This window comes from Carassius auratus, unplaced genomic scaffold (assembly GCF_003368295.1).
Source record: "Carassius auratus strain Wakin unplaced genomic scaffold, ASM336829v1 scaf_tig00021605, whole genome shotgun sequence".
Lineage (NCBI taxonomy): Eukaryota > Metazoa > Chordata > Actinopteri > Cypriniformes > Cyprinidae > Carassius > Carassius auratus.
Window position 1 is genome coordinate 157,501 of NW_020525123.1, and position 15,362 is coordinate 172,862.

At 39.0% G+C, this 15,362-nt stretch overlaps 2 protein-coding genes across 3 annotated transcripts in view; one reads left to right on the forward strand and one right to left on the reverse strand.

Moving 5' to 3' along the window:
- Positions 1-3,879, forward strand: part of LOC113077124 (MAM domain-containing glycosylphosphatidylinositol anchor protein 2-like) — a 64,274-nt gene extending 60,395 nt beyond the window's left edge. The window contains exons 7-8 of the mRNA XM_026249577.1: positions 1,874-2,242; positions 3,788-3,879. Coding sequence (XP_026105362.1) covers positions 1,874-2,242; positions 3,788-3,879 — 461 coding nt within the window. The remainder of the gene's footprint in view (positions 1-1,873; positions 2,243-3,787) is intronic.
- Positions 3,880-4,398: 519 nt separating this feature from the next.
- Positions 4,399-14,634, reverse strand: LOC113077126 (uncharacterized). Of its 2 annotated transcripts, none has more exons than XM_026249580.1 (5): positions 14,220-14,634; positions 10,066-12,067; positions 9,676-9,726; positions 5,598-5,681; positions 4,399-5,208 (listed from the first exon to the last, which is right to left on the reverse strand). In XM_026249580.1, the coding sequence occupies exons 1-5, from the start codon at positions 14,274-14,276 to the stop codon at positions 4,991-4,993; spliced, it is 2,412 nt and encodes an 803-aa protein (XP_026105365.1). In that variant the 5' UTR covers positions 14,277-14,634; the 3' UTR covers positions 4,399-4,990. The 2 variants fall into 2 exon arrangements, with proteins under 2 accessions (XP_026105365.1, XP_026105366.1); XM_026249581.1 differs by having other exon boundaries at positions 10,066-11,526; positions 14,220-14,351.
- Between the last annotated feature and the right edge of the window lie 728 nt (positions 14,635-15,362).

Below are 15,362 nucleotides of genomic sequence, written 5' to 3' on the forward strand. Positions count from 1 at the left end.
GAGAAAAATGCTTATTTTACTTTATTATCTTTATTTCATTTTTCCCAGTTGTTTTTTTTTTTATCTTGATTTCAGTTAATTTAGTTTGATTTCAGCTAACAAAAATGTTTTAATTCAGTCTGTATTTTTTATTTCTGTTAATAAAAAATGATTTTTTATTATAATTTTATTATAAATATTTTAGTTTCACTTTTGGTTTTTATATTTATTTGAATTAACGAAAAGGTCGTGCAACCCCATTTCCAGAGAAGTTGCAATACAATTTTTTTTTTAATTCTTTCTAACTTTTATTTAATTGATAAAAGTACAGAGAAAATATTTCCAAAGTTTTCACTGACCAATGACAAAAATGGATTTGGTAAATATGAACAAATTAACTATATATTGACATAGAAACCATATTTTAAATTGCTATATTATTTCACAATTTTTACTGTTTATGTGTTGTTGTTGTTTCTTTGTTTTCTCAAATACATGCAGCCTTTCTAAGACTTTATCTCTTCTCTTCTTAATCTCATCTCTGTCCGTGGTTTGAGTCTTTGTTTCTGATTTCTTCACGCTCTCCTCCTCAGTTTAGCTTGATAATGTTGTGTGGGAGAAGATAAAACGCTCCGACTGCTCTTTCATTTGCCAGATAATATTCAGCTGTAAACAGTCTGCATGCTGAAAGAGAGGAGGATCTGAAACGCCACAAACCTCCATCTATTCAAGCGTTTATCTTTCCAGAAGACCATCTTGATGAGCAGCTCATTTGTATTTCCATCATGTCAGATTCAGGAACTCTGCTTAAAAACAAAACCCAACTACACTGAACATCTGTATCGAGAAACAGAGCTGTGCAGTGAGGATTTGAGTTAATGCATTATCATTGGTTAATTGGTTATTTTCCCCTCCCCCTCAGCCTCGATGACATCAGCAGAAGAGGAAAAGTGTCATTATACAGTATATATATAGTGATGATGCTCACTAAAGCAACGAATTAATGTTAATTTTAAAAATCTATACTTTAACTCAAACCTCCAAATTAAAGGATTTATGTAGTGGTGCAATTTCAATACACCAAGTTAAATTTTATAAATAAATTTACATTTAAAATATATATATATATATTTAATTAAGTTTATTTTAAGTAACAAAATTGTTAAACTTATTTTTTAGTTTTTGTTTTAATTGTCATTTTCTTATGTGCTTTTTTCATTTTTATTATTATTTTTGTTGTTGTATGTGTGTGTATTTATAATTTTATTAGTTATTGTTTTAAATATATATTTATATATATATATATTATTTATTAATTTGTAATTCAGTTTTAGGTGTAGTTATTGTAGTACATCGTTAAATGAACAAAAATTTGAAATAGTTTTTATATTTTATCAATTTAATAATAATTATAATAATTATTATTATTATTATTTTTATTATTATTATTTTATTTTAATATTGCTTTTGAATTTTGTTAACTTTATTTACATTTTTTATTTTATTTTTTTCTAACATGCTTTTATCAACAAAATATTAATAAATAATTGTAATTATTTAAAAAAAGTATTATTGTTGTTTTGAGTATATTTTTTCAGGGTTAGTTTATTGTTGTATTGTTTAGTTTTTTGTTTTATTCCTCTGCCATCGTTTTTTTTTTTTTTTTTGTAAATTTGAGAATCTTGAAGATCTACACTCTTAAAAATAAAGTTTTTTTTTTTATTATTATTGGCATCAATGGTTTCATTGGATTAAATAATGATTAAATAATCAATGATTATAATTGAATCTGAAAGAAAGTAAAGCACAGGTGTGTGGTTGTGTGTTTAAGAGCGGGGTGTTCAGTTGTGAGTCCTGCGCAGAGCGTCATGTTTGAGTTTCTGTGTTTGCTCAGCGCTGAAGAAGGGTCGCTTCTGGATCACTCCGGACCCGTACCACAACGACGATAACATCCAGATCGGCCGCGAGGTGAAGATCTCGTGTCAGGTGGAGGCCACGCCGCCCGAGGAGCTGCAGTTCAGCTGGCTGAAGAACGGCCGGGCGTTACGCAGCTCCGAGCGCATGGTCATCACACAGACTGACCCCGACATCTCGCCCGGAACCACCAACCTGGACATCATCGACCTCAAGTTCACCGACTTCGGCACCTACACCTGTGTAGCAGCTCTCAGAGGAGGAGCCATCCCCGAAATCAGCATCGACGTCAACATCTCCTCCACCACTGGTGAGTCTCACACATACACACACACACACACACACAAACACACACAGAGACACACAGAGACACACACACACACACACACACACACAGAGAGAGACACACACACACACACACAGAGAGAGAGAAACACACACACACACACACACACACAGAGAGACACACACACAGAGAGAGACACACACACACACACACACACACACACACTCACACTCACACACATACACACAGAGAGAGAGACACACAGAGACACACACACACAGAGACACACACACACACAGAGAGAGAGAAACACACACACACACACACACACACAGAGAGACACACACACAGAGAGAGACACACACACACAGAGACACACTCACACACACACACACACACACACACACACACAGAGACACACAGAGAGAGAGACACACACTCACACACACACACACACAGAGAGACACACACACAGAGAGAGACACACACACACACACACACACACACACACACTCACACTCACACACATACACACAGAGAGAGAGACACACAGAGACACACACACACAGAGACACACACACACACAGAGAGAGAGAAACACACACACACACACACACACACACAGAGAGACACACACACAGAGAGAGACACACACACACAGAGACACACTCACACACACACACACACACACACACACACACACAGAGACACACACACACACAGAGAGAGAGAAACACACACACACACACACACAGAGAGACACACACACAGAGAGAGACACACACACACAGAGACACACTCACACACACACACACACACACACACACACACAGAGACACACAGAGAGAGAGACACACACTCACACACACACACACACAGAGAGACACACACACAGAGAGAGACACACACACACACACACACACACACACACACTCACACTCACACACATACACACAGAGAGAGAGACACACAGAGACACACACACACAGAGACACACACACACACAGAGAGAGAGAAACACACACACACACACACACACACAGAGAGACACACACACAGAGAGAGACACACACACACAGAGACACACTCACACACACACACACACACACACACACACACAGAGACACACAGAGAGAGAGACACACACTCACACACACACACACACACACAGAGACACAGAGAGAGAGAGACACACTCACACACACAGAGACACACAGAGAGAGAGAGACACACACAAACACACACACACAGAGACACACACAGAGAGAGAGAGACACACACACACACACACACACACACAGAGAGACACACACACACACACACACACACACAGACACACACACACACACTATACACATACACACACACACACACACACACAGAGAGACACACACACAAACACACACATACTTGTTTTTGTGCATTGTGGGGGTCACCTGTCAGTATTGTTACATAGTGGGGACCACCCATTCCTATGATCTTACAGACCTAAAAAAAATTATTTGACAAAAGCTAAAAAGCCTGTTTCAAAGTATCACTGCAGATTACAAATATTTAACTAAAAAAATTACAAACCTGACACAGTGGTCACTTGTGGGGACCTTTCAGGTATTGAGTATATCTGGGGTCCGGCTAACACACAACCAGTTTTTGGTCATTGTGGGGACTGGACTCACACACTAAACACCAGTTTTTGGTAATTGTGGGGATCGTATCTAAACACACTCAACACCAGTTTTTGGTCATTGTGGGGATCGTATCTAAACACACTCAACACCAGTTTTTGGTCATTGTGGGGACTTTAAACACACACTCAACACCAGTTTTTGGTCATTGTGGGGATCGTATCTAAACACACTCAACACCAGTTTTTGGTCATTGTGGGGACTATAAACACACACTCAACACCAGTTTTTGGTCATTGTGGGGATCGTATCTAAACACACTCAACACCAGTTTTTGGTCATTGTTGGGACTATAAACACACACTCAACACCAGTTTTTGGTCATTGTTGGGACTATAAACACACACTCAACACCAGTTTTTGGTCATTGTGGGGATCGTATCTAAACACACTCAACACCAGTTTTTGGTCATTGTGGGGACTATAAACACACACTCAACACCAGTTTTTGGTCATTGTGGGGACTATAAACACACTCAACATCAGTTTTTGGTCATTGTGGGGACTGGACTCACACACAAAAGAGAATCTGCGTACTTTAGACAGAAAAGGAGCTACAATCTGCTCCATGCTTTAATTGATTTTGGAGATGTTTGTTTTAGATGTAGAAACAAAATTAACTTAGTACTTTTAAAGGTTTAGTAAAAAAAAAAAAGTGTTATACAGTATATGACATACATTTTCAAAACTCATAACATTAGTACGTCAACAGTCAGGGTCAGAAACATTAGCATAAGTTTCAGTCGTCCACAAAAATTTGCAGAAATATTTCATAAAGATGTTCACAGTAAACACTAGTTGAATTAAAAAAAAATATATTAATAAAACCCTTCAAGACAAACACTGCATTCTCAAGTTTTTGAAAACAAGTACAATAGAATGGAAATCTACCATGTCTGCATTTATAGAAAAACAATTCTACATTTGAAGCAGACAAGGATGAAAAAAAAGACTCCAGTCTAAAAGTTATTTAAAATGCCTTAATTTTCGAAAGAACAATCTACATTTCCAAACAATAATATGGAACTGATGGTCTATTGCGCTAACCATTTGACTATGGAAGCTTGTTTTAAAACTATAAAAGCTTGTTTCTACCAATGAACAATTCAGTCTGACAGTGTGTCAATTAATTTGGCAGATATTTTCTGTTTAGAGCGGAGATTCGATTTTTGATGTAAAATTTAAGTGTAGACCACTCTCTATTTTTAAGTGCAAGTGGTTCCGCCTCTTTACACCTCATGCAGTCTGCCTTTCCTGGAATTTTGTGATTGTTAATAAACCTCATCATATGCTTCTCCACAGCCTGTATCTCAAGTTTGTTCCAGGCCGTCTTCTTAACGTAACCTGTGGGGGGGGGAGAGACACATTAGCATTTTACCCATGAGAAACACTTGCATCAACCTGAGTGGTATGGTACAGTTCAGCTCGGTACAGGTAAACCTGATCAGGCTTGTGTTTTCACTGACCTTACTTGTTAGGCGTGGTGTATGTGGGAAAGCATGAAATAGGCACAAACCTAACTTTTGTTAACGTCAGTTTTAATGAACAATAATAGCCACTATAAAGGTATAGGTACAAAGTATAGAGTCATATATAAGAAGAAATAAATAAAGCAAGCAAAGAATTCAGTCAAAGTAGGCTACGAAGTCAGCACTGTACTACGGTAAAATTCACTTTTTTTTCAGGACAATCGGCATTAAGTGAAGTATCATCATACCTAAGTATTATCATACCTCTCTTTTTTTTGGAGACTGGGTCTGCTGGAAGTGTGCCGTTCTCACAAACCGTGTGCTGTGATGATGATACTGTGGTGCACTCTGAAAGTAAAAATTAAGCCAGTCTTGAGTATTGACAAATCTCTGCAGCCAAAAAGACAGTCATCTCAAGAACACAAAGTTCCTGAGGTGCAATCAGGATCAGGGCAGAACAATATTGCCAAAATTTACGTCGCAATACATTTCTTAATTTCGGTCTATAAGATATAATTCCAATATCTATATTGATTTTGAAATGTGCAGTGCTCATGTTTATTCAACAAATTCAACCACGCAAATAAATAAATGTATGGGATAACGCAGCCTGTACCAAAATATCGTAAATGTGTTTAATAAATCAAATCAATTTTACTGAAAAAAAAAAAAAAAAATCACATACATATATATAGATAGATAGATAGATAGATAGATAGATAGATAGATAGATAGATAGATAGATAGATTCATAGATAGAAATTGAATTATAGTCCAGCCCTGAGTATAGCGTTTCTCAATTTCAGTCCTGGGGACCCATCTACTAGAAGTTTTAGGTGTTATAGACATATCACCCTTTAAATCAGCAGATTCAACTCAATTACAAAAAAAAAAAAAAAAAAAAAAAAACTGAATAGGTGAAACAGTCTGGAAACAAATTCTTTCCATACTAAATTATTTTTTCCCATGCATATCCAGACCTGGAACCTGCCAGTTAAGTTATTCTTTTCTCTTTACGGTCCTCACCAGCATTTTGTCATATGTATATATAAAAGATCATTTTTGTGTTTAATTGGTATCATGCAATGTGTTTACTGGGTTTAAATAAAAAATAAACAGCATTATTTTCCACATATTTTATATTATTTTATCTCCTGTAAGCCCCGCCTTTCTGATACCGGTGGATTTGGTCTAAATTCAGAGCTGCAAGACACCGAGGTATGCTCCGATTGGCCAGCAATCCAGTGCATTGTGATTGCCCAAAGTCAAGCGTTTGACGGAAATGTTATGCCCCTTACAAAAAACATCCCCGCAAAAAACATTAAAAGCCATTTCAAATGAGGCTTTTGTTGTGTTAAGCGGGAACATAATTACTGTTTATGACTTATATTGTCTTTTTACACGTCGCGACGTAAACATAACAACATATCGGCATTTGTAATTGGAGAAACAAACCACAAGCACTTCGCGTTTAAATAGTAAAGTTAGGTAGCACATTATAAAATGTAACTTCCTGCCAGGCTGTAAGAAGCGCCAGACTCTCTGTAATGTCCGTGTTGTCCATCAACAGTGTAAATATACCTCACTTGACTGACCACAGAATGATGAGGGTTTGCGGCCCGCTCAGAGCAGGGCGAGCTGGAGAGCGGTTAAATGCACAACCTGCCTTTCTCTCTCCCATTTTCAGAAAACAGTCCGTGTCACCGGCGCACATGACAACATACAGTGAAGAAATGATGATTACTTTCTCTGCGTATACATTTGGGCGGTTCGGTGCAAATCACCCCCAAATGTTTGCGTAGAGATGTGGGGGTGTGTTAGAACGGGCCATTTTAGGGGTGTGTGGCAGACTCCTAACTTCAATAAAGAATATCTCTTTGGATTTAAGACTTTAGTCTTCGTAACTTAACAGATGTTTTTTATGCACCAAGAGCTTGTAATACTCCAAAGTGAAAAGGAAAAATATAAAAGTTATTCTAGGACAGTGATCCTCAAATCTGGCTCGCGAGATCCAGTTTCCTGCAGAGTTTAGCTCCGACTCTAATTAAAACACACCTGCCTGTGATTTTCTAATGATCCTGAAGACACCGATTAGCAAACTCATGCGTGTTTGATTTGGGTTAGAGCTAAACTTTGCAGGAAAATGAATTTCGTGAGCCAGATTTGAGGATCAATGTTCTAGGACCACTTTCAAACATAACCATTTCATGACACTTTACTCACCCCAATTTCATCTAGGATGTGTATGTACTTCGGTCTTCAGTCGAAAAGAAATTTAGGTTTTTGATGGAAATATTTCTGTAACAGTTACTGGTCAGAGAGCGAGGTAAGTAAACAACGGCGAAGTTTATTTAACAACAGGAGAGCAAAGGAGCTGAGTGGAGATTGTTCAGGTGAGTATGCCAGCACTGAGATTTGTCTAGAGGATGATCCAGGAAATAATCTGATCTTTCTTGCTATACAGGAGACTCATAGAGACGGAGAGTGGAGACCAGGACTGACGGGAAACAGACACCTCGACTAGAGAATTGAGCTGGAGACGGAAGGGATCACTGAGGAAGGAGACAGGTGGCAAGTATCACAGGAAGGTAATAGCTTGCTTAGTCCACATCGAGTTTATGAGACTGGATAGTGAATGATTCTGAGGTATGTGCTTTTATGTTCAGCAAAGTGCTCATGGGCTGCAGGTGTGCATGATCAGGAGCCAGGTGAGTGCTGTGATGAGATGCGGAAGAAAGATGCTAATCTTGTGACAGTACTTCCCCTCCCGGAAGGCTCGTCCCGAGCTGTAATAAGCCCCGGGGCTGGTGCAGGGCAGGAATAGGATGGAGTAAAGGAGGACCTCCAGGTAAGTCGGGGAGCCATGATGGAGTAGGAGACCCAGGAGGCCATGGTGGATCAGGTTACTGGGGGGCCATGGCAGAGCAGGCAGCTCGACGATGATAATCTTGGCCCACAGCCCACCCACCCTTAACTCAGCCATGGCTATATAGCCCCCCAAAAAAATAATTGGGAAAGTCCAGGGTCTTAGGTTCATGGGGGCGCTGAGGAGGAGTGGGCTCTAGTGGGCGAAGATGACACTTAAGGAGAAGATGGCACTTAAGGACCCTCTGGAGGAGCGGAACTGGACGGGACCCGCGGAGGCTCTGGAGGAGGAGAACTGGACAGAACCAATGGAGCCAACGGAAATGAAGGCTCTGGGGTGAGGAGAGGAGCTGAGAACTCAGGGAGAAGTGTCAAATCCAGAATACCTACCTGTTTGCCTACAGGAACTAATGGGTGCTAAAGAGAAACAGGCACTAGGCTGAGCTCTGGGGAATCTGACACAGGGGAGGGCATTTGTAAGGTGCGGGCATCTTAATGTTATAAGGCCTTGCCATAGGACCTTATGGCGGCATTAATCTTGCTTTGGGCAGCGGCACAGGCTTTGCCACAGATGGCACTCAGCTTGAGTAAACCGTTGACGGCTACAGACTTGTGTTGGCCGCGGATGGTGGTGTTGGGCATGAGTGCGGGCTGAACAGCAGAGCCATGGAGAGTGATTCAGGACTTGAGGCACCGGCGGCTGGCAAATGCAAGCTCAGCTGGGGAACAGCAAGTGGAACAGAGCGCAACAGCATCCACGTGACGACTGTGGACGGGACTTCGCCTCATCCATGGTGAAGTCTAATCTGGCAAACCACAGCGCGAAGTTGATATAATTCTTCAATGACCAGCATGGATAAGCTCTCAGCATGACGAGATGGATATCTTCCTCCAAACCGCACCAGAATCCCTTCATTAAGGTAAGGTCATCACATGCGGCGAGTTGACCATAATTCACAAACTCCTGCACAAAATCATCTAGATCTCGGACTTCATGGAGGATAAAAACAGTTTATGAGACCGGACAGTGAATGATTCTCAGGTGTGTGCTTTTATGTGGGGCTTGATGAGTGAGTTAATTGGAGTGCTAATGGGGACAAGTGTACCTGACCAGGAGCCAGGTTTAGGCGAGTGCTGTGATAAGAAGAGGAAGAAACAGGCTGATCAATGGACTCCAGATGGTTGAGTTCTTGGCTTCAAAAGAGCTATAAACACTAAAACAAACAAACAAGCAAATATATATATAATTTGTGAACAGCATTTTGTTTTGTTCTCTCTCTGTGCTCTCAGTAATCACGCAATGCCGACGTGCTACATCATCCGCTTGAACTGCTGCCGGGTTTCAGAGTTGGCAGACGGGTATTTTGCAGACATTATATGAAGACCCTAAAGAATCAGTCCAACTCCGGAAAATGGGCATCCGATGTCCCATTATTTAGGCAAACATAAATTGAAACTGACATTATGTAATCATTACCTTTTGGACTAGAAGTGGACTCCTCCAAATCACTGTCCACTGTAACTTCCTCTAAAAAGTAGAAAATACAGAAATTAGGGGTGCACCGATCAAGATTGGCCGATCATTAATGCGTATCTCGTCAGTAAAGCCGGTTCTCTAATCAGCTGTAAATTGCACCAGGTGCGTGATATTTTGATACAGCGTTTATTTGCGCAGCTAGTCATTTAACAACGGCCTGGTGGAATTTACAGCTGATTAGAGAACCGGCTTTACTGACGAGATGCGCATTAATGATTGGCCGATATTGATTAGTGCACCCCTAACAGAAATATATTATTTAAAATACAAGGTAATGTTATTCAAAGCATTCCCAAAATCTGAACCCATGTTGTGTACGGTGTATAGTACCTTCTGGATCTATGTTGATTTCATTAAGATTTCGCCCTTTAAAGTCTGCCAAGCGTCCTTTTTCGAGGGCCAGAAGAATTTTACTAATTTTGGCCAGTTGGAGGGTGCCTTCAGGTAACCTGTAAAATTGACGATGAACTCGAATGTCATGGCCTAGAAAGTCTGCCAACTGATCTAACTCTGTGTTGCTAAGATTAAGAACTTCAGAAAGTGTCCCGATCTGTTTTCTCAACTTTGTTGATGTAAGAGTCTGAGGATTTTTTGCACTACATGCAACAGCAAATTCGCGAATGCAATCAGAGCCTCTGAAAAATGTCATTGCATACGGGCGTGCAAAGAGAAAAGGATTTTCATTTGGAATTCCACAGGTATTCCGATTTTCAAGAAGCAGGCTGATTGATTCTTGCATGGAAGGTGTGAGAAGCACGGGAACCTTTCTGCCTCTTTTGCCTCTAATTTCTACACGCTTGAAGTACTGACACAGTTTATTTTCTAAATCTGTGAGGGCCATGCTAATATCTGGATGAGCATCCGATTGGTTGCTGGAGATGTATGCAGACAATGGCATTTGTGACACTTCCCCTTCTCGTCTACGATTGAAAAGCATAACCTGAGTTAACGTGATCTTGGCCAGTTTTGCCCAGTGCTGAGATGATGGCTGTGTTAACAAGAGTTTGCGATGGGTCTTCTCTTGCTCGTCAAGATATATATGAAGGAGCTTAACATCTTCTGTGAATGGAAGTAATTGTGGGGAATTCCATTTTGCTTCCTCCAGTGTTCGCCGGGCTGTTGTAGAAATGTATTCGGGCCATCTGGACTTATAAAGCTGTTGAAAACTGTTCGCAATTTTTCCTGTCTTTTCGTCTCCTCTAATAGTAGAGTGGCTCTCAATGAGCATTGCGATTTTGTTCAGACTCTGTCCAAGTTTCACAGCCACACTAGCCTTTTCAAATACATTGGTCTCTTCATTGTAGCCAGCAGCCCTTTTAACTGCATTGATGGTATGCATGAAGTTTGTGGGATGAATGAGCTCTTTAATAGATGTAAGGGGGGATACCTCTCTTGCACATATTAGGAGTCTTCCAAGCTCCCTCATCTTTTGGCGGATGTGTTCATGCATTTTAACTCTCGATCCATACTTGTTGTAAAGATGCTTTCCTAACTCTAAAATGCACCAGTCATTTCTAGTCTCAAGTGCCACTTGGTCCTGGTTCATGGAATTTAACAGCTTCCAAACACCATGAGTTACTCCTGGTGGGGGAGGTTGTGCAAAGCCACAAAGAACCTGGACACGGGTTTTTCCAGGTTTCGGCTTCTCATCACCAGGCTTGAATTTGCAAACCTTGACATGTCGCCACAAAGTTTTTTTTAAGAAGAGTCCTTTGCAGTAAATGCAGTGCATAAAACTTTCCCCCTCCAGGTTCTTTTTGGGCAGTTTCCGCGGAATCATCAGTCCTGCACCTGTATTAATAACAGTACTATTGTAAGCAAAGTTCCCTTTGTTACGTAGATACTCAAGTTGCATCCTCCTTTCTTTTGAGCCCTTTGGATGACTTAACGCTTTTGCTACCTCTACCTCATTTCTATGCTTTCGTTCCAGGTGTCTAGAAATTTTTGTAAAAGCACCTTCACAAAAAAAGCACTGTTGTTTTTTGCTGTACATTCTCAATCCACCTCTCTTTTTAATTACAGCTGGGATAACTACTGATGTTGCGCTGTCAAGAATGGAAGATGTGTCAGGAACTTTGGCTATGTCGTGGTTCTGGGAGCCCCCTAAGTCACCGCTGCTTTGAATACTGAACTTTTTGATTCTGTTCACAGCTGAACTGCTCCGGACTGGCAAAGTCTGTAACTTTTTTTCTTTACCCTTTGGTGAAGCAGTAAAGCTCATGCTACTATCTGATGTGTAACTCTCTGATGTATCAGGAATGTACTCTTCCTCACTAACAGATAACTCATCTTCGCTCGAAACATCCGAGTACTCCGCGATCTTCCCTCTAGCCTTGAAAGACAATGACCATTCAGTTAATTTAATCCTCTATCATAGGCTATTTTCCATTCTATTCTATTTACAGGGTTTCTGCAGGGTTTAATCAGTCAAATTTAAGACTTTTTAAGACCTTTTCATGACTATTAGGATTTGAATTTATGACCTACACGAATTACGATAAATAAATTCAGTCATTAAAATTCCTTTCAAAAGTATTTATTATTGACTTTTCATTGAAAGTAACAAGTTTTATTATTTGAAGAGTTATTCTATTATGTCTTAAGATTAAGAAACTGAAGCCTTCGCCTTCTTTTTCTTGAGTATCAAGAACACAGGAACACTTAACAATTGTAACATTGTAAAGTAACATTGTAAATCAACAATTATTTTATGGCATTACTTTCCAAAATAAAAAGTGTTATTGGTGTTTGGTCACAGTATTCAACACCCAGAGGCAGGGTGTATTTGGGGTCAGCGGTGAAGGTTGTACCAGTGCGCCCTGTTTGAAATTGTCTAATTTGTATGTATGTTTGTTTATTTTTATTTATTTTTGCTATTTACACAATGTTTAAGTTTTTTTTTTTCAAGTTTGTAGGTGTCCAGGTACAGAAACCGAATAATTAAATTTAAAATAGCACTGGATAGTCTTCAATGTAAAAATTAAATATACAATCAAACCAAAATTTATTCAGACAGTTTAATTGCTATTGCTTCTAAAATGGTTATAAAATACGACAAGACTTTAGAGTTAAATTCGTCTTGATAATGTCATAACTTTGATAAAAATGTACGTAATGGATTACAATCAAACCAAAACTACAGACAACTGTTACTGATAATATTTACACAACTATCAATACTTTGTTGACCAATTACCAACCAATGCATTTTGTTCAGACTGTGGTGTGAAAAGGTTGCATTAGCAATTCAGAAAAAAATGCATGGTGCTTTATAAGGTGCTGAATAATTTTTGATCCAATTTTATATATAGATAGATAAAACATTTATATCTATTTCACTAGTAGTTCACTGTGAAGATTATTTGGGTCTAATATGTCACAGTTTGCTTAAAATTCTTATTAAAACTACAAAGTAATGCAGTCAAGGAGAGTGAGTGATTTTTCTTTCATTTTCTTGGATTAACATTACAGCAGCTAATAGCTAAATTAGGCGTGGTCACTTTAAGAGACGATGAACGCATCTTTTCCTCAACTGTTTACTTTGACATATATATATATATATATATATATATATATATATATATACACATACAAATAACTGAATATATTATAATTGAATATACAAATAACTGAAAAAAAAAAAAGTTTTTGAGCATACTTTCCAAGGCGGGTATTTTGATATATTTTGTAGGCTATGTATTTGTCGGCACAAGAGCAAAAAGAAGCAAATTCGGTGTACAAGTGTTTTTAGACGCCTTTCTCAGCGTGAACCCTGAACCCCTGAACACCTGAACACCGTGGTACTGAATTGGGCTCTTTCACGTCCTTTTGTTTGTTCAAAACTGTGATTAGTATTTGTTGGTTCATGTGCAGGAGGGACTGTCCGTGATACGCGGCTCTCTCTCTCCGCACCGAACACAGCGCGATAGTTACCAGCTAATCGGTTAACCTTTTCCGCGTCTTGTGTATGGATCGATGCTTGATACCGATTGTTAGTGACGGGCTTTGAGCCAGCTGCTAAACGCCACCGTCTCCGAACCATGGATCATTAAAGGTACATTTTACTATTGTGATAGCCAGGATGATTTCAATTAAGCTAAGCAGTGACTCAGTATGACAGTATGTTCGGAGTTCGCGCGGGTTTCTGTGAAAGTCCTTCTGACAAGTCTGTATGCTGCCGCATGGACCTTATAGTTCTGGAACGCTGTGATACCAGTGTGATACCACCCAGATTCCTCATACAGAACTACAACAGGTCAAACAAATGAATGCCATTGCTGCTGCGAGCGTATTTTGATGGAAGAACAAATTAATGGACTAGCATATCAATTTAAGACGTGGCTAAATGTTTTTTTATGACATTGTATGGAAAATCCGGACGTTTTTATGACTTTTATGGCCTTAAATTCTTATGGTTAAATTTATGACTTTTTATGACCCCGCGGAAACCCTTTATTTAAGCTATTTAAATAATTAACACTTACTCTTGTGTTTTTTGCTCTTTTGGATGCTGTGGTACAAGCGGAATGTTGTTCACTCATTGCAAATGATGCATGATTCCGTCTGACGTCACGTTGAATGTCTTGGTCATCTTTACCATTTACACTCGAATTTTCAAAGAGATCATCCGAATCATCATGAATCACAGATCTCTAATAAAACAAACAAAAACATCAGAATGACAAGTTACAAATGTTCTAGAAAAAGTGTGTTTATCATAATGAAAAATAACTTTTGCCTTTTTTTACACTTTAATGTGTAAAATCTGTATCTATTAAATCAACATGTTAAATGCTCGATCAATGTCTATTAATTTAAAGCCCCCTTCCTCAAATCTTGCCCTGGAGGTCCAATGCGCTGCAGAGTTTAGCTCCAACCCTGATCAAAGTCACCAGCCTGTGATTTTCTAATGATCCCAAAGACATTCGCATACCTGCCAACCTTGAAGAAATTTTATGAGTACTACACCCCCCCCCCCCCACACACACACACACCCGCGTGAACCTTACAGCCCACCGCCAATGTATGCTCCACCATTGCACACACATCTGTGAGAAACCTATGAGATACCTAACACTATAATACATATTATACACATAATATCCTTTCACCAATTAAGATTTATTATTTACTCCATAACATATACAAGTAGACCATAAATGTTATACAATTTCTGCAATCCCTCCGAACATTTTGTACTGGAGGCATAGGCCATGGAAACTTCTTCCACCTGAAAATATTGTCAGAAATAAAAGTAAACTGAGGACATTCTTTCTAAATAAATCAATCAAAAAATTTAATAAATGTGCAAAACCAGCAGTTATCAATATCAAAATCAGTTTGCTAAAAACAAACAACATTTTTTTAAATAATTTTTCATGCAAAGTGTTTAAACTTTTGCATTGTTTAACTTGTTAAAGGTTGCAGATTTGGCTTTTTTTAAGTAGTGCATCAGTGAAAGTCTCTTTGTAACAAATGCTTTCTTTGGAGGCAATCATGACTTTTCTTGTCACCAGAGAACTAAACATCTCTGTGCTCATATTAATAGATTATTATTAATGTTGAAAAGAGCTGAGAATATTTTTTTCAGGTTTTTACAGGGAATTAATTGAAAGAACAGCATTGGT